The sequence below is a fragment of the Candida pseudojiufengensis genome (assembly GCF_024610245.1).
Source record: "Candida pseudojiufengensis strain CBS 10847 chromosome Unknown scaffold7, whole genome shotgun sequence".
Lineage (NCBI taxonomy): Eukaryota > Fungi > Ascomycota > Pichiomycetes > Serinales > Debaryomycetaceae > Lodderomyces > Lodderomyces pseudojiufengensis.
The window spans coordinates 248485-273935 of record NW_026261527.1 but is presented as its reverse complement, the minus strand read 5'-3'; the positions used below and the strand labels follow the sequence as shown (position 1 = coordinate 273935).

General features: G+C 30.1%; 14 protein-coding genes across 14 annotated transcripts; 9 read left to right on the top strand and 5 right to left on the bottom strand. All coding sequences in view use genetic code 12, as the record gives it.

The window, feature by feature from the left end:
* Positions 1 to 82: 82 nt before the first annotated feature.
* On the bottom strand, positions 83 to 2761 carry ZNC1 (Znc1p; the record flags this gene model as incomplete). Its single annotated transcript, XM_051756750.1, has 1 exon — positions 83 to 2761. The coding sequence occupies one exon, from the start codon at positions 2759 to 2761 to the stop codon at positions 83 to 85; it is 2679 nt and encodes an 892-aa protein (XP_051615091.1).
* A 2270-nt stretch (positions 2762 to 5031) lies between these two features.
* KGF55_002102 (uncharacterized protein) lies at positions 5032 to 5429 on the bottom strand (the record flags this gene model as incomplete). The annotated part of the gene is made up of 2 exons (XM_051756749.1): positions 5032 to 5196; positions 5271 to 5429. The coding sequence occupies 2 exons, from the start codon at positions 5427 to 5429 to the stop codon at positions 5032 to 5034; spliced, it is 324 nt and encodes a 107-aa protein (XP_051615090.1).
* Positions 5430 to 6308: 879 nt separating this feature from the next.
* KGF55_002101 (peptide alpha-N-acetyltransferase complex A subunit) lies at positions 6309 to 8627 on the top strand (the record flags this gene model as incomplete). The annotated part of the gene is made up of 1 exon (XM_051756748.1): positions 6309 to 8627. The coding sequence occupies one exon, from the start codon at positions 6309 to 6311 to the stop codon at positions 8625 to 8627; it is 2319 nt and encodes a 772-aa protein (XP_051615089.1).
* Positions 8628 to 8676: 49 nt separating this feature from the next.
* KGF55_002100 (uncharacterized protein) lies at positions 8677 to 9315 on the bottom strand (the record flags this gene model as incomplete). The annotated part of the gene is made up of 1 exon (XM_051756747.1): positions 8677 to 9315. One exon carries the CDS (start codon positions 9313 to 9315, stop codon positions 8677 to 8679), a length of 639 nt encoding a protein of 212 aa, XP_051615088.1.
* A 134-nt stretch (positions 9316 to 9449) lies between these two features.
* On the top strand, positions 9450 to 10097 carry KGF55_002099 (uncharacterized protein; the record flags this gene model as incomplete). Its single annotated transcript, XM_051756746.1, has 1 exon — positions 9450 to 10097. The coding sequence occupies one exon, from the start codon at positions 9450 to 9452 to the stop codon at positions 10095 to 10097; it is 648 nt and encodes a 215-aa protein (XP_051615087.1).
* A 437-nt stretch (positions 10098 to 10534) lies between these two features.
* Positions 10535 to 11077, top strand: GIS2 (mRNA-binding translational activator; the record flags this gene model as incomplete). Its single annotated transcript, XM_051756745.1, has 1 exon — positions 10535 to 11077. The coding sequence occupies one exon, from the start codon at positions 10535 to 10537 to the stop codon at positions 11075 to 11077; it is 543 nt and encodes a 180-aa protein (XP_051615086.1).
* Positions 11078 to 11426: 349 nt separating this feature from the next.
* Positions 11427 to 12815, bottom strand: KGF55_002097 (phosphoinositide 5-phosphatase; the record flags this gene model as incomplete). Its single annotated transcript, XM_051756744.1, has 1 exon — positions 11427 to 12815. One exon carries the CDS (start codon positions 12813 to 12815, stop codon positions 11427 to 11429), a length of 1389 nt encoding a protein of 462 aa, XP_051615085.1.
* Positions 12816 to 12969: 154 nt separating this feature from the next.
* On the top strand, positions 12970 to 14478 carry KGF55_002096 (SF3a splicing factor complex subunit; the record flags this gene model as incomplete). The annotated part of the gene is made up of 1 exon (XM_051756741.1): positions 12970 to 14478. The coding sequence occupies one exon, from the start codon at positions 12970 to 12972 to the stop codon at positions 14476 to 14478; it is 1509 nt and encodes a 502-aa protein (XP_051615084.1).
* Positions 14479 to 14620: 142 nt separating this feature from the next.
* PUS4 (pseudouridine synthase) lies at positions 14621 to 15787 on the top strand (the record flags this gene model as incomplete). The annotated part of the gene is made up of 1 exon (XM_051756740.1): positions 14621 to 15787. The coding sequence occupies one exon, from the start codon at positions 14621 to 14623 to the stop codon at positions 15785 to 15787; it is 1167 nt and encodes a 388-aa protein (XP_051615083.1).
* A 60-nt stretch (positions 15788 to 15847) lies between these two features.
* KGF55_002094 (uncharacterized protein) lies at positions 15848 to 16966 on the top strand (the record flags this gene model as incomplete). The annotated part of the gene is made up of 1 exon (XM_051756739.1): positions 15848 to 16966. The coding sequence occupies one exon, from the start codon at positions 15848 to 15850 to the stop codon at positions 16964 to 16966; it is 1119 nt and encodes a 372-aa protein (XP_051615082.1).
* A 79-nt stretch (positions 16967 to 17045) lies between these two features.
* On the top strand, positions 17046 to 17528 carry KGF55_002093 (ADP-ribose 1''-phosphate phosphatase; the record flags this gene model as incomplete). The annotated part of the gene is made up of 1 exon (XM_051756738.1): positions 17046 to 17528. One exon carries the CDS (start codon positions 17046 to 17048, stop codon positions 17526 to 17528), a length of 483 nt encoding a protein of 160 aa, XP_051615081.1.
* Positions 17529 to 17710: 182 nt separating this feature from the next.
* Positions 17711 to 19807, top strand: VPS1 (dynamin-like GTPase; the record flags this gene model as incomplete). Its single annotated transcript, XM_051756737.1, has 1 exon — positions 17711 to 19807. One exon carries the CDS (start codon positions 17711 to 17713, stop codon positions 19805 to 19807), a length of 2097 nt encoding a protein of 698 aa, XP_051615080.1.
* A 1273-nt stretch (positions 19808 to 21080) lies between these two features.
* On the top strand, positions 21081 to 22424 carry SPE2 (adenosylmethionine decarboxylase; the record flags this gene model as incomplete). The annotated part of the gene is made up of 1 exon (XM_051756736.1): positions 21081 to 22424. One exon carries the CDS (start codon positions 21081 to 21083, stop codon positions 22422 to 22424), a length of 1344 nt encoding a protein of 447 aa, XP_051615079.1.
* A 567-nt stretch (positions 22425 to 22991) lies between these two features.
* Positions 22992 to 23897, bottom strand: PET9 (ADP/ATP carrier protein; the record flags this gene model as incomplete). The annotated part of the gene is made up of 1 exon (XM_051756735.1): positions 22992 to 23897. The coding sequence occupies one exon, from the start codon at positions 23895 to 23897 to the stop codon at positions 22992 to 22994; it is 906 nt and encodes a 301-aa protein (XP_051615078.1).
* Positions 23898 to 25451: the final 1554 nt, after the last annotated feature.

Here is a 25451-nt window from a genome sequence, read left to right as displayed (position 1 = left end):
TATTTGTAGACTAGAACTGAAAATGGATGTTAAAAAAACCCAGCAAATGCTATCTATAATTCCTAAAAAAAAAAAAATCACCTTAACTAATATTGTTTTCACCAGGGAAATTTAAATAATTTGTAAAATCATTTAAATCCTTAAAATTATTAAAATTGAAATTAAAATTCATATCATTTAGTTGTTGCTCTTGCTGTATAAAATTTTCAAAAGTTCCGAATGGATCAGAATGCTTAGATCCCGACACAATTCCTTGATTGACATTATAATCCTGAAAGTCATAACTGCTGAAATTGTCTGATCCATAATTATTAATAAAACTTGAAATTATTGGTTTGACATCTGAACCCAAACTTGAGTAAGAAGCAGTAGAACCTGCGGTTGAAGCATTGGAATAAGTCTCATTAATCAACTTATCAAGCTCTGTGAAATCATTTGTTGGATTTTTGAAAAACTCTGGAAATTTAGCGTGAACGGAATCTAAATGATCTTTCAATTCAGGTACTATTTCGTAAAAATCGACTCCACTTTGTTTTTGCATTACATCAACTAATATTCTGATAAATACTCTACTCAACAAATCACAAAACATTCTTTTATTATCTAAATTTATATTCTTTGTTCCTTCGTATGCAAAAAACCTTCGTGAGACCTGAATCAATAATAGACTATCTTGGTACGATGAGCTTGCATTCGGATAGATTAAACAATTTCCCAATAAATTTAAAAATGCTGCCATTGGATAAAACACGAGAAAAGGAAATGAACTTTCTTCAACCACCGATAAAGTTTTCGGATCAACTGATAATTCCAATATTTTTCTAGCTGCTCTTAATGAAGTATTACCGTATGGCAACAATCTTTCATCCTCAATCTTAAAATCTTTAACAAATGGAACTCTATTAACAGCAAGTAAATGTGAAAAATACGAAAAATGAAATTCAAGTGCGCAAATAATTGTTACTCTATCATCACATGGAAAACAGTTCGTTGGAGCTAGTTCATCATCCAATGATGGTCGAAGTTCGGGTGTGATAATTTGTGCCATTTTCTTCATGTCATCATTTATTTCATTCACAACAGTCAAAATTCCTTGAATACCAATTCCAGAAGGGAGTTTCGAATATAATTTGGTATAACTTTTAGCCTTGATTCTCGCCAACATCAAATTAAAATAACCAGCATAATAATGGGGACCAATTTGTTTGATTTTTTCAACTGTTTCTTTAACGTGAGTCGTATATCTTCTATTTGCAAACAAATCCAACGGTATTGATAAAATGCTTGTGTCTGCATCAGTTAAAGTTGTAACATCATCATAATTAATTATCATGGGCTTCCCACTTTTATAACTAATCTCAACTCCCATACATTCACAAAAAGACCATACTCTTCTACATGTCAATGCATATTCTTGATCATCATCGTTCAAACAATCTGCCCTATGGATACCACATTCTTTAGCATAAGTAATCATTGTACTAATTATCCCGTAATTGATCTGAAAATCAGAAACAAATGATTCTTCCACAATTAATGACAATAATGCTAAACCTTGCACCGACTTGATTCCTTCATTTTTGACGGATACATGTTTATAGTTTTGCATAGTCAAATCGAAGAATTTTTCCCTAAAACGTTCAGCTTCTTTAGTTGTCATTAATGATAAGTTTGGATATAATAAAGGATCAATTTCATCATTACTGGTAAATCTAGCAAAAGATAAAACTAAACTTGAACTCATAATAAGACAATCACTTTTAGTAATATTTGAATTGAACGTGATCTCATCACTATCACTAAGTTGAAAATACTTATGAAATAACTCTCTGAGGGTACTAGGGCTACAAACAAATGAAGCTGAGCCAAATTTATAGTAATATAAATCAATTGCTTCAAATATTATGTTTCTTTCATGATGTTGAAGAAATTTTAAATTATCATTTTCAATTGCTGACTTCTCTATTAATTGATTTTTAGACCTTTCAACAATATTATTCAAAAGCATCGGCATTTTTCGTAACGGTGAATATATATCATTTGTTAAAAAGTTCGTATCAGATCCTGTTATCTTTTTCTTTAACCAATCTAATGCTTTTGAAGATAATGTATAAAACATGGAATGAGTACCACAATATTGAGCTATTCGATTCTTCATTCTTGTAGAAAAACAGGTTTTATCAGATGGTGCAAGCATATCCTTCATTATTACTGGATCTTTTGCAACATCTTTGACATCTTCACCAAATAAATCCGACTCTAAATCTGCATCTTTAAATTCTAAATTTTTTCGCCTTTTAGGTTCTTCAATTTCATCACTCAAACTATCATCATCAGAAGTAGAAGAATTTAATTCACTTAATTCTTCACCAGGTATTTGATCTAGTATGACAGATCTGGCTGATGGATCCATATTTGAAACTATTTTACTTATTAAATTTTCTAGAACATTTATTCTTGAATTTAACTGATTTACAGTTTTATCTTTCTTGGTTACTTTTACAGGTTTGATACCTGCTCCCACACCTAAGTTGTCATTTGATGATAAATTATTTGAACCTTTAGTTTCTCTTTTCTTCCGTTGTTTTTGAACTATCGTATAGACACATTGACGATCTTTATCAACACATTTTGAACAAGGATTTTCACCATCACATTTTGATTTTCTCTTTTTACAATAGTCACAAGCTACTTTTGTACGAATTCTTTTCTCCCCATTTTGAGTATATTCAGGATTAAAAGGTTGTTGGGTTGCAAACATCGGAATTTAATCAATTAGACCTCACTTACCGAGTGTATGAGTCATTAATATATATACGATGATTGATATGACGTTGTTGATGATGGTTGTATACGAAGGCAAAATTTGAATAGACTTCAAATTAATTTTTTTATTAGACAAAGTAAATTTTAAGTAATTCACTTTGATTAAAAAATTCTATACATAATACATTTTACTGAATTAGTTTAACACTAAAATTTATAGTACGTTCCATTCAAACTCACTTTAACAAACTCTCATATTTGAAATTTTTTTAATCAATATATAGAAAACCTTGCGTTTCAGTGTCTACAATGAAATTAATTCACATATCTTCATGTTCATTTTAACTCAAATTAGCTCAATTTGAAGAGGGAAAAATGACCTCCGTGAGCTACCAAATATTTTGCGTTAACGTGATTTTTTAATCTCGAATGAAAAAACTAGTTGCGTTTTAGAGAAAGGTTATTTCATACTTGGACTAAGGTTATTTCATACTTGGACTTAAGTCAATCATATCCCTGGTAACTTGATCTCTCCACTTTACTCGTCTCTATGCTTCTCACGTTATCTTGAAAAGTCGTAGTAGCATTGACAAAGAAGACTGGGTCCAATACTGCTCGATATTGAGAATTTTTTAAAGTGTTGGAGTTGTAGTTGCGTTATTAGTGTTCTGAAAATTAAAGTTTTCCGGTCAAAACCCGCGTACGTCACTCTCGAAAATTGACTTCCGACGAAGGTGAATTTTCTACCGTCGCTCAATTTTTGATTAAAAAGAGTGTTCCTTAAATCTAGAATTAATCCCTTGGTTGGTAGCGACACTATCCGCATTTTATCAAAACTTTCCGATCAGAGATTCTTTTTGTAATGTTCTAATGAGTGTATATTAGCTAAGCTAGGAACTAAAGAAGAGGAGACTATATATAAACCGATAATATTAGATGATAGATAAGGGAATGTAGTTCCATGTATCTTGGTAGCTCAGATGATAGTAAGGTAATATAGCCTATACCTGACAACCCCCCCCCTTTTCTTAGCTTTGAGCATATACATGAATAGATGAAGGAATTGAAAATTGATACCATCGTTGAGATCAAACTTTAAATCTTGATGAGGATATTGCAAATATAATAATATTTGTGATAAGAAAGTGATAATGTTTGACTTTAAATTGTACTTTAAATTGTAAATATGATGGATGGATCAACGCCGAATTTTCTGGATCCTTCCGATACCAGAAGTTAAATCCTAATTTGATAGGTGATCAATAAACAGCATATTTCATTGAATCATTCTTTTGTCCTGATTATTGAGTCAATCCCAACGGACGTAAGTAATAATGTAACCTTAAAATAAACTGTAAATTGAGTTGTGTCGCCAAAGTGAAATTGAATTGAAATTGATCTTCAATCTCTTTTGAAAAGCTGCGATTGCTCAATTTTGCTTTTAAAACGAAAGTTTGAAAAGTGGTTTTGCATATGTAATTGTAGTAGCTCCTGTAGATCGATGAGAAAACTGCTACAAAACTTGATCTTTCCGGGCTCGGGAATCCAATTCTTGAAAAAAATGAGTTTTATGTGTTCATGATTTGTCTTTCGAAGAACATCAATTGTGAAACCAAAAGCAGCGACATCCATTGCTATAATCTTAAAATAATTGCTAGCAGAGGGATAAACATTTATAATAGTTTTGTCAATGATAGATATTGAAACAACCATGATGCAGTGAGAATTTCATGACGTTTTCAATGAAACGCGATATAAGGTAAAACGTCTAATGATCTCAGCATACTGATAAGTTCATGATAGTTTACCACCATTTTTGCGAATTTAAATGCTTGAAATTTATCGCTAGCTCTGCTTGTACTTGATTCTTCTTCTGCAAGAATGAATGTTGCGAACCATGTAAGAAACTCTAAAACGGATGAAAAGGATTTTATTTGTTCATGCACTTGGATAAATTCTTGTCGATCTTGTCTCTCATTGTCACTAAGTGGTACCAAATTTGTCAGGAAAAGATTAGATCCGTCGTAATACTTTTGCAAAATTTGGGAAGTACGTGAATAGTAAGTGAAATGAATAAAACCGACTGGTAATGAAAAGCTAGTGATAAAAATCGATGTAGCCCGGAAGAATTGGTAAGTGATTAATGAAAATCAGTTGTGGAAAATTCAATGTGTTGCGAATTAATTGATGTGACTAAGACATTGGATGCTGCTTATGTATTGTATCGTCATCACTTCGTATGTCTTTTCACCTTGCGAGCTTGATTCAATCTAATGTATGTCTGGATATATAATGATTGCCAGTATCATATCTATGAAGTCTCGACTTAGCTGTATCAATTAATGTAAATAATTCATTGACTTGTGTTTGAACGACAGGTTCAGTTGCATTCGGGTTTATTGGTCTTGATTTGGACTCTTTAAAATATCGCTCCGTAATGTAATCAGTGTTAAGTATGATTAGTGGACCAATAAAGATGAAAAAGAAACGTCCCTTTATCGTACCAGGTAAAGACATTGTAATCCAATTTGACCATTCTCGAAAAACTTTAAAATGACTGAGATCCATTGTTCTGTATGAGTTCCATTGCCGTGCTTGCTCAGTTGCACAAATGAGGTTGATCCAGTTTCACCATTGTCAACTAAGGCGAAAGGAAGCACCATCTCAATAGTTAAACGGATATACGTAGTGGTAGTATCATTCGTGATAGTTTGATTAGTCAAGGAGTTAATGTTTAACAACCAATTTGTAATAAACTTGGAATTGAAGTGATTTCTTGACTTGAATGTGTGATCGCTATTAATGTTTTGTAGAAAACAAAAATCATGACTACCATACTCCTTTAGACTACTAAGATGATTGAAAATCCCCCATTTCTGTCTTGGTCAAGGACCTCCATGTAATGTTCTAATGAGTGTATATTAGCTAAGCTAGGAACTAAAGAAGAGGAGACTATATATAAACCGATAATATTAGATGATAGATAAGGGAATGTAGTTCCATGTATCTTGGTAGCTCAGATGATAGTAAGGTAATATAGCCTATACCTGACACTTTTATAATTATCTAGCATTTGATATGAACTTCTTCAGCTGCAATTGAAGACTTTATTACGTTGATTAGGGTTTCTCATGTATCATCTGAAGAAATATGAAAGAATTGAAATTTGATCTCTCAAGGGACAGTCCAAATAGTATATGAAAGAAAATGCAAAAGTTTTAAACCTTTCAAATCACAGATGCTGAGCTTCCTACCTAGTGATATCAATCTCATTTCAATATTTTAGGCGTAGTTTAAAACAAAACGTTGATGATTGCAAGTAACACTGTGAAAGTTTCATTTATCTCTCTAGATCTAACTAATAAATAAATGAATACAGTGAGACTGAAAAAATTAATACAAAACTTGTAGCCTTACGAAAGCTACCAAATTGCGTCTGGAGATTTTGAGTTTTTTTTTTCATCAAGATCCAAGTTTAACTCGAACCAGATTCAACAACTGAATTTACCACGAAACATAACCAAACCATCTCAAGACAATCAATGGTCACGAAAAAGGCAACACCCATATTTGCAAATAAGGAGGATGGTAATTTTAGAGAGGCATTGAAACTCTATGATCTGAAACAATACAAAAAGTCTTTAAAATTAGTGGATGCAAATTTAAAAAAAAATTCCAATCACGCTGAATCATTAGCTTTAAAAGGTTGTATATTATTTCACACTGGTCACAAAAATGAAGCTGAAATATACATTAAAAAGTCTATTACCAAGGGTGCATCAAATTACCTAGTGAATCATTTAGTCGGTTTATACTATAGAGCATTAGAAGATTACGTTGAAGCTGCAAAATGGTTGAAAGCAGCCAATGACAATGGATCTCCTAACAAACCTATATTACGTGATTTATCATTTATGCAAGCTCAAAATAGAGATTACAAGCATTTGGTGGAAAGTAGACAATTATATTTAGAACATGCACCAGGATTTAGGGCAAATTGGACGGGGTTAGCTGTTGCTCAACATTTGAATAAAGATTATAATGGGGCAGTAGGGACTTTGAGTAAAATTGAAGATATCATAAAGGAACATTTAACAGAAAATGATATGTATGAGCATAGTGAATGTTTATTGTATAAAAATCAAATTATTGCAGAAGCTGGAAATATTACAAAAGCGTTGGAAGTATTAGAAAATGATAAAGAAGGTATAAAGGATAAATTATCATACTTGGAATATAAAGCTAAATACTTGTTATTATTAGGCGAAAAAAAAGAAGCATCAAAAGTTTACAGACAATTATTAAAAAGAAACCCAGATAATAAAGATTTTTATACATTATTGGAGGTAGCATTGGAAACATCTAATAAGTCACCTGAGGTAAGATTAAAATTATATGAGAAACTTCAATCATTTTATCCGAAATCTGACCCACCCAAATTCATTCCATTGACATTCTTACCAAGTGAATCTGATTTATTTGAAAACAAATGTAGAGACTATATTGTACCTCAATTGTTAAGAGGTGTTCCAGCCACATTTGTAAATATTAAACCAATATATCAAGATAAAAAAAAATTGAAAGTAATCGAAAATATTGTTCTAAACTTCCTTCATGATGAAGCTTTTGAAATCAAAAATCCGACTGTCACTGTATGGACTTATTTTTTCCTTGCTCAGCATTACCTTTACACAAATGATCTTGAAACAGCATCGAAATACATTGACTTAGCATTAGACCATTCCCCTACGTTGGTTGAGCTTTACATAATAAAAGCAAGAATTTTGAAACATTTAGGAAAATTGCGAGAAGCGTCAAATGTTATGACTCAAGGTAGGGAATTAGATTTACAAGATAGGTTTATCAACTCGAAAGCGACTAAATATTTACTTAGAGATAATAGAGTGGATGAAGCTATTGATTGTATATCATTGTTTACAAAATTAGAAGAAGGTGTGATTAATGGATGTAAAGATTTACACATCATGCAGGTAAATTGGGTGTTAATTGAAAGTGCAGAGGCATATGCTAGAATTTATCATGAGTTAATTCAAAAATTCGAAGAGTCCAATTATGATAAAGACAGCGAGGAATATGAACTTGGTATTGAGGAAATTGAAATAAACAAGGGATTAGCAATAAAACGATTTCAAGCAATTCTCAAGACTTTCAAAATATATTTTAATGATCAATATGATTTTCATTCATATTGTTTGAGGAGAGGAACACCTAGAGATTACATAGACACAATAAAATGGGAAGACAAAATTAAATCCTCACCTGTATACATTAGAGCATTGAAAGGTATCACGGAATTATATTTTGAGCTTTATGGAGAACAGCAAAGTTTGAAAGTTGAATCGAAGGAGAATGACTTCAAAATTAAAAAGAGTGGAAAGAAACAGAAGAAAGTGAAAGGACAAAATAATAAGAAAAAATTAGAACAACAAGCGAAAGTTGAGAGTGAAAAAGATGATAAAGATCCGTTTGGAATTAAATTACTTCATGATTTACAGGAATCTGACATAATTGAACAATTGTTCGAACTCTATGAGGACATGAAGGATCAAGCACCAAAATCTAAATTAGTTTGGGAGAATTTTTTCAAAATTTATTCAGCTCAAGGTAAATACGTCTTGGCTTTACAAGCTATAAAAAGTTTAGATAAAATATTAAACTCAGATGGTGATAAAAAATTGAAGGATATAGGCAATAAAATTATCACACTTTCGCAAACAACGAAAGAGGACCCAAATGCAAATCAAGCAATTATTAAAGTTGTTGAAAAAGGATTAAACTCTGCATATCCAGACTTTGAAAAGTTATCGATATCAGAATTTACAGAGGTGTATAAAGAATGAGTTTCAACAATATAATTTTAAAACCATAAAACTTTAACTCTTCATTATCCTATGAATTTATCCAATTATCTACTTGACCTCTAGCCACACTACCAGCTAAATTCAAAGTCTGTTTTCCAAGTGGGAAGTAACTGACACTATACCAAACCGCAGATAGCAATTGGATTGCTGCAAACACTATGGACAAAAGCGTACTTTTTAAACTTAAACTACTTATCAAGGTCAAAATGATACTTGCTCCGAATATTATTGTAAATATAATTCTGGTTGATGAAAATAAATGAATAAGATAAGCTTGAGGTCCCTGTAAAACTCCAAAACTAACTAAAAAGAATATTGAACCTAAGGACCAAAGTAAGGCGAATTTTCTAGGTTTTAGACTTAAAATTGGAAATAAAAATATACATATTAACCAACAACATAATGACCCTGCAAAACATAATGCAAATATAAGCATTCTATCCCACCTTGATAATTCAAACATTCCTGGATCTGAAGTTGCGTAATTTTCGTCATCTTGAAGGTATATTGATTGGTTTCTAAAGGGGTTTAATTTCTGTAGTTTTGTTTTGAATGAAGTTGAAGAATCTACTTGAGTTGCTGGTGGTGGTAAGGGAGCACCGTCATTGTCATCATCTTGACCCAATGCGGTATAACGCGTGTTTTTGAATGATTTGAAGAATGACATCTTTGAATGAAATAATACTTTATGAGATCGGATTTAAACTAAATCATGAAGAGAAAAACTCAAACTTTTAAAATTGAATACGTTGCAAAAATACTTATCTAACAAAAGACTCCACTGAATAAACATTTAAGACGATGTCAAATACCGCATTAGATCTGGTAAATCCAGAGAAACAATTTGTTAAGACTTATGTTCAATTGATGGACTTATCCAAAAATGCAACTCCTGATCAGTTTAACTCAACCCACGATTACAACAATCTTGCTTCACTAGGTCCAAGTTTGCCAAAATTCAAGTACCAATTCCCAGCTGGCTCTACAGATCAGGATAGTGGTAATCTGATTATAATTGCAAAGTTCAAATCCATCAAACCTCCATTTAAATTTGCAACGGATCTCAACATATCATCATCAGAATCAATTTATAAAATTAAAATGGAGTTGATTGATTCAGTTGAGTCACTAAAAAATTCAAATATCAAACCTCAGGATGTAAAATTGATGGTGAAGTCAAAAGTAGCGCAAGATACATCTACATTATCTACATTGGCCGGGGAAAACCAAGAAATAAGTTTCAATTGCATTATATCGAATACATCAAGTACAACATCAACCAAAGAACCAGAACCAGCTATTGCTACCTCAAATGACGATCCAGATATTGAGCAACCATTTGATTTATCCGCCACATCATGGTCTAAAATTTATGAAATTTTATTACTGGAGGTGAAAGACCCGACTAAGGCGAAAAATATACTCCAGAATTTTAAACAAAGCATATAGTATAAACTAACATGATTTAATCTTTGAATTGTTATCATCGTTGTACCTATTCTCCTTTTTTCCATTGTTCATATCTTTTCAAAACCAAGTCATTCAATGAATGACCTTCCTCTCTACCAACTCTCTTCTCATATAAATAATATGAAGCTACCCCCATACCAACACCTATTATTGGATCTAATGTTCTTGATATCAAGTAAGGATATTGCATTGACATGATCTGAACTGAGTAAAGTATAAGACTTGAAGTATTCTTCTATGAATATGGATTTTATAAATTTAGTTAGTCGTGTAGAATTTGTGAAACTTTTCTATGCGTGTGGAAAATTTTTCTAATCAATAAGCATTTCATTAAAATTATAACAAACCTACAAAAGTATTGATTGAAAAGATTAATCAAGGGTAGAAGTAGTGGAGAATAAATAAGAACGTTAAACATGGCTGCTGTATTTCCTAGAACTTGTTACAAATGTGGTGAAGTTGGACACGTTGCTGATGATTGTACTCAAGAAGAAAGATTATGTTATAACTGTCATAAACCAGGTCATGAATCAGGAGATTGTTCAGAACCAAAACAAACAAATTCAAAACAATGTTATTCATGTGGGGATGTAGGTCATATTCAAACTGAATGTCCAAATCAAGAACAAGGTACTAAATGTTATAATTGTGGAAAATTTGGTCACATTTCAAAAAATTGTGAGTTACCTCAACAAAATAGTCAGTCAACTTCATCATCATCACAAAGAAGACCATTCAATTCATCAAGAGGTGGATCATCAGCTACTTGTTACAAATGTGGTGGTCCAAATCATTTTGCAAGAGATTGTCAAGCAGGTAATGTCAAATGTTATGCTTGTGGTAAACCAGGCCATATTTCAAAAGAATGTCATTCATCTTCAGGAGGTGCTAGTTATGGATCAAAGACTTGTTACAATTGTGGTAAATCTGGTCACATTTCAAGGGAATGTACCGCATAATAGTATATTTCAATTTTGAATTAATTTGGTTTTTTGTTGTTTGTATTCTTTTCTTATTGCATGATCTTTGTACTTTGTAAATCATTTACATATGATTTTAAACGACTAACAAAATTTGTTTATAGTGATTAGTTAGTTTTGGAAATTAAAAAAAAATGGATTATAATATCTGGGTTGTTAAAAATTGATGAAAATTGTGAATTTTTGTAGAATAATTTATACTCTTTATATACTCTTACATCTAAAATTATAGAGGTTATGATAACTACTATAGTCTCGTGTATTTTTATTGTTTTTTTTTTTTCATATATTAGACGTTCCTATAAGAAAAATTTATAATCAATGGCTATTATGAAATGTAATACAAAGACCAGCTGAGTAAAAAAATCATAAATAATAAAAGTCTTCCTTGAGTAGTAGTTCCGAACCAAAGTGTATAACCTATAAGGAGATCCATTATTGGCCTTACAATAGTATTAAGAAATCCATCAAGTTTTGTAGGAATTAGATAAACTGTTGTGGGACCGCTTACAACATTTGTACTCAGTTCTAACGTCCTCAATTGAGCAAAATCATCAAAATTAGTAGAAGTAGTCAAGCCTGATGGTAAAATTTGTAAACATCCAGATAAAGGTGATATTATCAGTTTTGGAGGATTAAAAGGTATTGATATATTTAAATATACTGGCCTATGATCTGACAATAACAATGAATCTATCGATGAGTAAGTTTTGATTTTAGGTAGGTAATACGGTAACAGCTCTACATATTTAGTATCAGCAGCTCCTGTAGTTTTCAACAATCGTAATCCCAAGTTATCATCTAATATTTCTTCATAACTTGACACATAAAGAATACGATCACACCAGGAAGGTGATCTCTTGGTATTATATATCGCCGTGTTGATATGATACTTATAAGTCGGGCGAAATGTAATATTTGCTTCTGAGAAATTTTGTAAGACCCCACCATTTGCCATACTCTTCTTCAATTCATCATAATTATCAACTAGACTCTCTATTTTTTTGATGTACTTTGAGTCGTTGGTGGGTATTTCCAGTAATGAAAATAACTCTTGACTCTCTTGACTGTAAGATTTATAATCTTGACTGGTTCTATAATTTAAATCTCCCATGATGAAAATATGGTTTTTTGGCTTTATTAAGCCATATCCATCACCAAAATCCAATGATCTTATCAAATTGTAAAGGTTCTTGTTTCGTTTTAAATAATAATACTCCCCTTCATAAGCATTCAAGTGTAGATTTGCAAATGATAACTCAACCTTATTGGTGCTGTTAAATCTCCCTTCAGGACAATAAGTTAATCTAAACCCAACTGCTCCTTTTAAGCTCAGATAACCATAACCACATGAACTAGTGGCAGTTCGAACTTTTTGAAATTTTGATGGAAAGGGGCTTATCATTATCATACCAATGGCTCCAAGAAAGTTCATAGAAATAGTTTGAAAGCTCGATGGATTTTGATACTTCTCCTGCAAAGCCGACTGTATCAATTCATTGAGCTTGATCAATTTTGAGTTTGCTTCAGATGTGAAAGAACTTTCCAAGATAGTGCAGAACTCTTGAAATCCAAAAACATAAAGAGATGAAATCTGGTCTGGTAACGCCTCAAGTATATGTGAAGTAAATAAATCTGGTCTCAAGGTTTGTTTATTGCAATTATAAGTTAGCAAATACAATTCAATTGGACTTGGAGGTAGTGAGGAATTAGACATGGTCGATTGATGTAATGATCTTAGATTCCTGGGATTGCTGATTTGATAAAAATTACACAATCTAATTTTAAAACATGAAACAAATTCATAAATAATATACTTCACAGAACACTAGCTCATTAAAATAGATTTTGAAACTGGTACTTTTCAACGAATGAGCTCATTACTAGAGATACAAAGACTGTCTTTAGAAAATATAGATATCATAGAAGATGCTATAACCAAAAGACTATTGAGAAATCCAAATATATTACCTTCAAATCTACTTTCCAAGCAAAAGATACTACGAGATAATCAAAACTCATCATACACAAATCATTTAAAATTACTTCAAAAGCATGAATTAAAGTTTTTTATGGAGGATTATATTAGACTATTGAAATCTGCATCACGTTGTTTTACCGATGAATCAACTATATACGATCAAGAAACTCAAAATTTGAAAGATGATATAAATTATCAAAAGTTCGATCAATTAATTGACAATATTCCAGACAACGAAGCCGATGAAATAAGAGCTACCTCCTTGAAAGAAATGTATTTACCATTTTATACAAAAGATCCCACTGACATCAAGTACAAGATTAATAAGAAGTCAAAGAAGGAAAAGAGAATGGTAAAGAGAAAGTGTATCTTAAGTTCAGCTGCGTCACATTTGAAGGGTCTTGAGGTGGACGAAACTATAGATTTCAAACCTTTTTTTGATACATACAATGCAAATTTTACAACTAAAGCAAAGTCCTACATCGAGTTTTTATACAGTTTTCAAATTTTTCCATATGAAATCACTAATCATTTGTACAATACATATTTGAAGGAATTGTATCATTTTCTATGGTCTAAATATGTTCAATTGAATCCTTTGAAAGACACCGAAAAGATTATCAAAGACATTGATCAGTTATCATCGAAAGATGAATCCCAGGCCCTCGAAAAAGATGATTCAACAAGCTATTATTGCAAAGCATGTTCCAAAGCTTTTACTAATAAAAGCGTTTTTGATGGTCATTTGAATGGGAAGAAGCACAAGAAGAATGCAGCAAAGCTTGAAAGCTCAAAATTAAATGAAAAACCTAATTTATGGTTTGAAAATGCAATAAAGATTTTAGCTGAAGAACTAAAACCTCAAATTAATCACACTGAAAAAATGTTGATTTTAACGGAAAGAGAAAAGTTCAATGAATCTCAAAATGAAAATGATTTAGAAAATGAGTTTACTTCAACTGAACTTAATTCCAGTAGTGATGAAGATTTCAATGAAAGTGATTCCGATTCTGATTCTGAGCTTTTCAAAAATTTACCATTGGGACTAGACGGTTCTCCTATTCCATTCTGGTTACATAAATTACAAGGACTTCATAGAAAATATACTTGTGAGATCTGTGGCAATGCAACATATCAGGGCAAACAAATTTTTGAAAAACATTTTAATGGTCAAAAACATATACATGGTTTAAAGTGTTTAGGAGTTGATGAAGTCGATTTAGCATATTTCAAAAATATCACAAGTATTGATGAAGCTCAAAAATTGATTCAAACATTGAAGAAACAAAATAAATTGAAACAAAATGAAGTGCAAGATGCAATTGAGGTTGAAGATAAACAAGGTAATGTGATGAGTTATGTGGATTATTTAGATTTAAAACGACAAGGTTTAATTTAATTACAATGTTTTATAAATTTAACACAAGTTGCAGAGTGTTCTGCCGCACTGAAAATGGCTTCTGATCTCTGAAATTTTTTTAATTCAACCTCTTGTGCTGTAATGATAATGCATGTTTAAAAAATCATTGCAAAAGTTGAAAATGAATGGAGTCTTTGCCATATACAAACCATCGGGTGTATCATCGGCCAATTTTTTAAATGAAGTACAAGACTTATTTACAAATTCAAGAACTTTTGCTGCTGATTTGAAAGCAGCTAGAGATAAAGTATATTACGATTTAAGTCGAGACAGAAAATGGCAGAAGAAAGCTAGAAAGAAAGCAGACTCAACAAAGATTAAAATAGGGCATGGAGGAACTTTAGACCCATTGGCAAGTGGTGTTCTAGTTGTGGGAGTAGGATCAGGAACCAAAAAATTACAATACTATTTAGCAGAATGTCAGAAAACTTATGAAACCAAAGCTTTACTAGGAATATCAACAACAACTGGAGATTCCGAGGGAGAAATCATTACCAAAAATCAAATCGATCACATTTCTCCTGAATCTGTGATTGAAGCTACAAAAAAATTTATTGGAGATATCAAACAAACACCACCAATTTTTTCAGCTTTGAAAGTTAATGGAAAACCATTATATGAGTATGCAAGAGAAGGAATACCGTTACCAAAAAATATCAAAGTAAGGGACGTAAAAGTAAATGATATAAAAGTTGTCGAGAGTGACCTTCTCACGAAGGATCATAATTTTACGAAATTGGAGAGTCAATTAGATGATAATGGTGTGCCGAAAGAACATGGTCTAATGAATAACCCAACATTAAATGATTCTCCATTATATTTTTCAAAACAATATTTTGAAAGATCAAAAGGTTCAAAAGTGGGAGAACCAAAGCTTTTACCCGATGATCAAGAGTTACCTGAAAAATTACCCCTTATACATTTCATTTCAGATGTTTCTTCCGGTACTTATATTAGAAGTTTAATAAGTGATATAGGTAGAGCACTTGAACTGTCTGCATATATGGTTGAATTGATTAGAGTGAAACAATCTGAATGGGAACTTGGTAAAAATGTATTTAAATTAGATGATTTTAAAAAGGATGAAAATATATGGGGACCTATTTTGAAAAAAGTTCTTAAAGAAGGTGGTGAAAAAATGAACTTAATCAATGAGTTTGAACATTATGAAAAAGAGTTTAAATTAGCTGTGAGTGATGATGGCGAAATAGAGGAGAAAACTATTAGTAAGAATGAAAATGTAGGTGATACTTCAAGTAGAAAAAGATCTTTAGATCAAGTAGATTAATTTGCAGCAAAAAAAAAAAACCAAATTGTACATAGATTTAAACAGATTAGCCATGAAATAATGAAACAAATTCTACGATATTTGTCAACAAGAACAAAGCACTCTCAATTCTATGCCAAATCTACAATTAATCCAATTGATTTCAAATTGAAACCGCCAAGTAAATTCATACCTAAATCAGTGCTTGTATTTTCAACCCCATCAAATTTACCACAAGTTATTCAAGATGCAATAGATTTATTTCAAAACAATCAATTACAAGTGGTTGTTGCCGGTGTAGACACAATGGTCCCTTATTCCCATAGGAACGGTGTTAGTGAATTATGGTTGGATCATTCCTTAAAGATTGGTGCTTCAACATTATTGGAGGAGAAAGATAAATTAAATGAACCACCAAGAGAAAGTGATGGAATCAATGCAGTTAGTGCAAGAAAGAATTGGAAAAATATACGGGGGAGTTTGAATATCAAATTAAGAAATGAAATGAATGCTAGTATTAGTTTAGCAAATACAGTATTTTCGACTGGCTCGATTATTACATTATTTTATTTTGATCCCATACTAAAAATTGCTCATTCTGGAGAACATTTATGTGATTTAGATATTGAATTGCCTAGAGGTATTATATCAAACCATTCAGTGGCGGTAGTGGAAGATAAATGGACACCACTATATTCTGATGAGCCCTTTAAAGTCACTAATTGTGTTGGTAATTTACTCAAAACAATTGAACAAAAACCAGCTGCCAAATTTCTTGAAAATAACGAGAAATTGATGAGTTTGGGAAGTAAAGATACTGAAGTTTATGTGAAATTACGCAAACAAGGAACATCAGTTGTGGAAAGATACAAAGTAACAGCCGGAGGTGGTGGATGGGGACCAAAAGCAGATTTAATTGCTTTATCACCCGAAGCAAAACCTAAAAAAGGTGACGCAGTTGAATTTTTCATGATAAAACCTGAAGATAGATATTTTAGTAAGCATAACGATGATGATATTGGAAAATACCAAAATTCAATTGCATTTGCAAGAAGTTATGAAGAAACGACATTCAATGAAAACGAAAAAGAAAAGGAACATATTTTTGAAAATGTATTTGGTTGTGGTCTGGAGCATGGGTTTATATTTAACGGAATAAAGCATGATTCTCCTGGAGAAGCTCTTTATATAAAATTGTGAACTTAATATATAAATATTTATTCATGTATTAAAAACAAATTTTAACTTTGCTCTATCTTGCTTTTGTAATGCAACGGTAATGACAATCAAGTATATTACAGGAGACTTGTTCAGTTGTAAAGCAATAGACAATGCAATCGTATTGGCACATGCTTGCAACACTAAAGGAAGTTGGGGAGGTGGAATAGCTGCAGTTTTTAGAAGAAAGTTTCCAATTGCTAATAAACAATATTCGGAATATTGTCATAATAATTCAAATATATTAGGTAAATGTTTATTGTTAAAAGCTGATGATTTTGAAAAATCCAAAATATACATAGCTTGTCTATTCACTAGCGATTATAATCAATCACCTGAACAAATTGCTTCCAATACTACAGATGCATTAAGGGATTTATCAAAAGAGTTACAAACACTTAAAAACATTGAATCTAATCTGGTTGGAGAAAAAGTAGTTAACATGCCAAAAATCAATGCTGGAATATTTGGAGTACCATGGGAGTTGACTGAAAAATCGTTGAATGAAGTGAATTCTTTAGATTATAATGTTTACGTGTTGTAAAGGCTGAGCTTGAACATCATCATTCAACTTAAATATATTGAAATTGAAATAGTCGTGTATATTTAATCAATATATTTTATACTTACGTAGTGGCACCAAAATAAAATAATTACAGAGTTTAATCTTTCTGTTATCTTTCCTTACCAACAATACTTTAAATCAAACAAATTACGTAAAAAAACATGGATGAACAATTGATTGCAACAATCAACAAATTGCAGGATGCATTGGCTCCTTTAGGAGGTGGATCATCATCTCCAGTTGATTTACCTCAAATCACAGTTGTTGGATCACAATCTTCTGGTAAATCATCAGTTTTAGAGAATATTGTTGGAAGAGACTTTTTACCAAGAGGGACAGGTATTGTTACAAGAAGACCCTTAGTATTGCAATTAATAAATAGAAGACCAAATAAGGACAATAAAAAGGATTTATTAGATATAAATGCTTCAGAAGATGGTGGACAAACTGAAAATAATGTTGACGAATGGGGGGAGTTTTTACATTTACCAGGTAAAAAGTTTTATAATTTTGAAGATATTAGAAATGAAATTGTTCGTGAAACTGATGCTAAAACTGGTAAAAATTTAGGAATATCACCAGTTCCAATTAATTTAAGAATCTATTCACCACATGTTTTGACATTAACATTGGTTGATTTACCTGGTTTAACAAAAGTTCCAGTTGGAGATCAACCAAAAGATATTGAGAAACAAATTAGAGATATGATTATGAAATTTATTTCAAAACCAAATGCAATAATTTTATCTGTTAATGCTGCAAATACTGATTTAGCAAATTCAGATGGTTTAAAATTAGCAAGAGAAGTTGATCCTGAAGGTTCAAGAACTATTGGTGTTTTAACTAAAGTTGATCTTATGGATCAAGGAACAGATGTAATTGATATTTTAGCAGGTAGAGTTATTCCTTTAAGATTTGGTTATGTTCCAGTTATAAATAGAGGTCAAAAAGATATAGAAACTAAAAAAACAATTAGAGAAGCATTAAGTAATGAAGCTAATTTTTTTGAAAATCATCCATCTTATAGAGCAAAAGCACAATTTTGTGGTACTCCATATCTTGCCAAAAAATTAAATGGTATTTTATTACATCATATAAAAAGTACATTACCTGATATTAAAATGAGAATTGAACATTCTTTAAAGAAATATCAAAATGAATTACAATTATTAGGTCCAGAATTAGCAGAATCACCAGCTTCTATTGCATTAAATATGATTACAAATTTTACAAAAGATTATACTGGAATTTTAGATGGTGAATCAAAAGAATTAAGTTCACAAGAATTAAGTGGTGGTGCTCGTATTTCATTTGTATTTCATGAAATTTTTAAAAATGGTATTACTGCTTTGGATCCATATGATCAAATTAAAGACGCTGATATTAGAACCATTTTACATAATACTTCAGGTTCAGCACCTTCATTATTCGTTGGTACATCTGCTTTTACAGTGTTGGTCAAACAACAAATTAAAAGAATGGAAGAACCTTCAATTAGATGTATTAATTTAATTTTTGATGAATTAGTTCGTATTTTATCACAAATTATAGGTCAACCACAATATTCCAGATATCCTGCTTTAAAAGAACAATTATCAAATTTTTTCATTCAATATTTAAGAGAAGCTTTAGTACCTACTAATAATTTTGTTGTTGATATTATAAAATCAGAAGAAACTTATGTAAATACAGCTCATCCAGATTTATTAACAGGTACACAAGCTATGGCTTATGTTGAAGAAAAATTCCATCCTAGACCACAAATACAAGTAGATCCAAAAACTGGAAAACCATTACCAAATCAACAACAACAACAGCAACAACAACAAATTCAATCACCAACACATTCAAATATTCCAAAAACAGAAGAAAATAGTAATGGATTTTTTGGAGGATTTTTTTCATCAAAAAATAAAAAAAGATTACAACAAATGGAAGCTCCTCCACCAGTATTAAGAGCAACAGGTACAATGACAGAAAGAGAAACTATGGAAACTGAAGTTATAAAATTATTAATATCATCATATTATAATATTGTAAAAAGAACAGTTGCAGATGTTGTACCAAAAGCTATAATGTTAAAATTAATTAATAGATCAAAAGATGAAATACAAAAAGAATTATTAGAAAAAATGTATAATAATCCAGAATTACCAGATTTAGTTAAAGAAAATGAATTAACTGTACAAAAGAGAAAAGAATGTATTAGAATGGTTGAAGTTTTAAGAAATGCTAGCGAAATTGTTTCATCTGTTTGATTTCTGGATGTTTTTACTTATAAATATATTTGATATAGATTTTTAATGCTATTTTTGAACTTTTAAGCATTTAAAGTCATGATTTAAAACACTTCTATCCTGGTTTCATTTCGAATCAGACTTCAAATCATACAAACTCTGAGACTTCATAAAGCTAACTACCTGAAAAGTTTCAATTTCATGGATGACTCTCGAATTTTTCTAGACCACAAAACTTTGATAGAACAATAAAAGATCATATTACTATACAGCGGTTAAATTTTATGACTTTGTGCTATCAAATTTGCAATTAAAATGGAGAAAAAATTTATCAGTAAAGACGAACCAGTTGGCAATATCGGAGATGAATGTATTATAAACACACCACTAACTTCAAGCCTCTCTCGACCCATTACTATATTTGAAAGGAGTTATTTAAATCAAACGTATAGATACTTGATAAATAATAATATAATATTACGTAGAAATTGAGTTATTTTAATTTTCTTTAATTCAAGCTCTAAGAAAAAATTTTGAAGTTTTTGTGACCTGAAAAATTTTTGAATTTTTTTTTTTTGCTTTTTTATAATTCATTTTTTTTACAACCAAATTTTTCAAGCAATCATTATTTTTACAACCATCATTTCATTTATTATTCAATTCAAATAAAACATCTACAAGAGTTAGGTTAACAGTCCTTCAACACAAAATCGTCCCTTACTTTGAATAAATTATTTCATAGTCAATTAGTTGTCTTCAAACAAAAACTTTTTTCACTTCAATAGACTTATTTTTCAACATTTTTAGTTGTTCAATAAGTTCTTTAAATCCATTCAACGAAGCATAAGCAAGTTGAGTATTATCATATTTAAATCCTCCGAGGTTTTTTATTAAGTTATATGCGTAAGAAAGGGTCACTACTAGATCAATTATTTTATATAAGTAAACTAATAGAACCTGGGTAACATCGCAATAAGTTTATCATAAAGAGAATCATTGCCTATCTTGTTGCTCCACTACAAACAAATTAATCAAAATCAATATTTAATTTGCTGACATCGACAAATTCATATCATTTTTCACAACAATATTTCAAAACAGAATAAAATTTTAAAGTTATAAAAATTTTATTCACCAAACATTGATATTTTATTGAAACGTTTCTTGCTACTTCTCTCTTCGTTTCATTTTTTATATCAATTCAACTTCAAAAGAACAAAACTTTGTCAAGAGTAAGTTTCAAACTATAAAAAAAAAAAAACACTTTACAGGTTTTTAAATAAGGTTAATATTTATGGTTGCTCCTGCTTATCATCAAGATACCTTCGTTGATCATGAATTATCTACAAATTTAGATTCATCTTATGCATTTGAAGGTCCAGAAAAATTATTAGAAATTTGGTTTTGGAAATCAGAAAATGATTTACCAAAAAATTTTAATGAAGGTTTAAGATCAATTGAATTAAAAAATTGGATTAAAATTTTAGATTTAGTTAATTGTAAAATTTTATCAATGAAAAGTTCTAAATTTATGGATGCTTATTTATTAAGTGAATCTTCATTATTTATTTTCCCACATAAATTAATTTTAAAAACTTGTGGTACAACTACAACTTTAGCTTGTTTAGATGAATTATTTCAAACAATTTCCAAGGCATTAAATTTTGTCATGTCAAGTAAAGAAATTTATAAAATTTTTTATTCAAGAAGATCATTTATGTTTCCTGAAAAACAAATTCATGTTCATAAAGATTGGAAAAATGAAGTTTCTTTATTAAATGAATATTTTATATGTGGTAAATCATATATTGTTGGTAATTTTGCAAGTGATGATCATTGGTATCTTTATTTTGGTGGTAAAGAACAAGATAATCATTCAAATTGTAAACATCATCAATTATCATTAGATCAAACATTTGAAATTTTAATGACCGAATTAAATCCTAATTGTGCAAATAAATTTATTTATTCAAGAAAACCAGGTGAACAATCTGAAGATGGAAATTCAGATTTAGGTCATGAATTAGGTATGGAAACAATGATTGAAACTGAATTAAATTGTATTTTTGAACCAATTAATTTAAATACTCATTTACCTTCACCATCATTATCTGAATCATCAGAAGAAGAATCAGATATAGAAATTGAAGAAAAAAATTACAAGACTAATAATAACAATAACACATCATCAGCAATAACTACTACTACTGCAAATACGGATTTTGAATTTATTCATGATGCATTTGCTTTCACTCCATGTGGATATTCATCAAATTCAATTTGTTCAAATATCAATGGAGGATATTATTATACTTTACATATTACACCAGAATCGGGTTGGAGTTATGCATCATTTGAAACAAATTTTCCTTTCAATGATTCAATATCAATCAACACGGTTTTAAAAAGAATTTTGAAAATTTTTGATCCAAAAAAATTTTCAATGACTTTAATTAATGAAAAAAACAAATTTAAATTAAAAAATTCAGCTATTTCATCAATTAACAATGATATTAATGATGATGATGAAATTTTTAATTTATTGGGGTATGAAAAAAATGAAAAAATAAGTTATGATTTAAAAAATGAATATGATTTATTATATATGAATTTTGAAAAGAAAAATAATCAAATTTAAAAGTAAATTTTTATTTATTTTTGTTGATCGTATTGATCATCGTTTTTGCCGATTTGCTTTATGGTATATAGTTAAATGAAATAATTGATTGATTTTATATTTATGTTAATTGACTAAATGAAAAGTACTCTCGTATATATTGCAACATTTTCGAAACAATTTTCTATTGTTCTCTATTATTAAACTTCCGTACCTCAGTACAAATGAGCTAAAAATAAATGGTTGCAAATTCATTCGAAATTTTATAAATCAAATCATTAGACACAATTTAACTGCGAAAAATTTTTGATCAAAAAAGCATAAGTACATCTAAGAAAGTGATCTAGAGAATAGTACTTCCAACAAATCTTCGAACTTTGACTAAATGGACTCTGGAATCTGTTTTTAAGTTTCTTCTTTTTATAAAGAGACTTTATTAAATAATGCTCGTTAAGTGCAAAGTAAGAAAGAAGAAATATAAACTACAATTAAATATGTAAAAATACATGAATAAATTTTTAATTACAGGAACTTATTGTTTTCTCTTTTGTTTTTTTTCCATCTAAATTACATAATTTTCTAAATAATTTACTTGAATTTTTTACCAAACATGATAACTTGAAGTTGATCATATAATGAGATCACACCTGCACCAGCGACACCTCTCAAAATGTTAGCACCACAACCTTTGAATAATGATTTAACACCTTCGGCAGCAACAACTTTTTTGAAACAATCAAAAGCACCTTTATATTTAACAGCTTGACCTGAAGTCATCATCATTCTTCTTCTAATAGTATCTAATGGGTATGAAGCAGTAGAAGCACCGGTAGTAACAGCCCAACCTAATAAGAATGAAGCTAAGAATGAACCTTGTAATGGACCAACTAAAACAACTGGTTTTAATGAATCATATAAACCGAAATATAAACCTCTGTAAACAACAATACCAACAACTGATGGACCAAAACCTCTATATAAACCAGCAATACCATCTGAAGCTAAAGTTTTTTTATAAACATCAACTAAACCATTAAATTCTCTACCTTTACCATCACCTTTAGCAGATTTGGCATCATTAGCTAATCTTGTTCTTGCATAATCTAATGAATAAACAAAAGCTAAAGAAGTTGCACCAGCTAAACCACCAGAAGCTAAATTACCAGCAAACCATTTCCAATAACCTTCATCTTTTTTAAAACCAAACATAGCTTTAAATTTATCTTTAAAAGCAAAATTTAAAGCTTGAGTTGGGAAATATCTAATAACATTAGCAGTATTACCTCTCCAAAATGAAGCAATACCTTCATCTGCAGCAGTTCTTTTGAAACAATCAATAATACCAGTATATTTATGAGATAATCTACCTTGTTTAAGCATTTCATCTTGATTTTGAATTAATAATTTAACTCTTTCAATTGGAGCAGCAGCAGTTTTTGAAATGGCAGCTGAAACACCTCCCATAAGGAAATCAATTACGAATTTTGAATCCATCTTGTTTGTTTTATGTTTTGAATAGTTATAAAGTTGTTTAATAAGATGATAAAGAACTAATAGAAAGAAAGAAAGAAAAGAGTTAAAAGGAAATTGAAAAATTTTTATATTTAAAATTTTCGTTTGATTAAATTTTTCAAAACTAAGAAAAAATTTTTTTATGTAACTGTTTTACTTGTACCAAATTATTATTATTATATGTATACTAAGCGACATTTTTCGATGTAATATGAGTTAAATATAAAACAATCTAACAAAACATACATAATACCAAATATGTATCAGAAATAATATCAATAAACTTGAATCAATTGTAAAAGCAATTTCATCCATTGAGTAACAACAGATATATCAACTTTTGAGACTTTGAAAAAACTTCTATTCGTTATACAAAAAATAGACATTTTCTTATCTCTAAGTCTTTTTAATTTTGTTATGTATTATAATATTTGAGTAATAAAATAATAATTTTGTACCTAAATCAAAATAATCACAATACCTTTAAGTATGTTACTTAAGTATGTAGTTATGGATGTAGAGCGGTGGTTTACGGGTGTCCAATTTTTTCAAATGAAGAGATTTAATTGGACAAAGAAAAAATAAAAAAAAAATTGAAAAGTTTATATGTGAGATCAGAATGTCGTATTGTATTTTTTTCTGCGACAATAAAACTAATTGGTCGACCTAGAATTTCTTTTTTTCTCGACCTAGATTTATGGTCGTAAGACCTTTTAAATTTTGCCAATATCTTGTGAGTTCTTTTTCTTTTTTCTTTTTAATTCGTAGCTATCCACTCATTTACGGTTGATATGGTTTTTTAATTGTATTATCCACTCACTAGACTGTATGTGCTTTGATCTGGTCTTCACACTTTCTCCGCTGTATGTAACTCACAAGACCAATTAGTTTCAAAATAGGTTATATATCACACTCCAATTAAATAACAATGTATGTAGAAAAAAAAAAAAAAAAATAGAACGCACTTGACGTGTTTGTGCTAAAAAAAAAAAAATGTCGCTCTGTTCCATACATGAAAAGTTGAAACAAGTCAAATTTATACGAAGAAATTTAAGTGTAGAACCAAACAGAAGGAGACCTTCACGAACCCACTACTTAAGGAATACCATGTTTAGGTACTAGATGAACATTGATACAAGTGGAACCAAGTACAAATAATGCAGGTAAAATGTATTTCATATAGTGAAAAAGATCTGTTCAAAAAATAAATATCGCACAATTATTCAATCTCATTATAACTCCGATGGTTCAATAAAAAATTATTCCGCATGTCAGTTATTACTTTAATGGCAAACTTTAAAAAAATAAATGACAAAATTTGGAACTCGTATCTTTCTTTCATAAACCTAGATTTCTCTAACCATTCATTCCTACTATCCTTTCTAAATGGGTTTTTACATGATTCATTTAGTTTGCACTTCAACTTTTCAGTTTAACCGATAATTTTTATTTTGTTGCAAAAAAATAAATAATTTGTAAGGTTACAAAATCAATTAAACAATTCGACTAGAAATGAGAATAGAAAGTAAGAGAGTT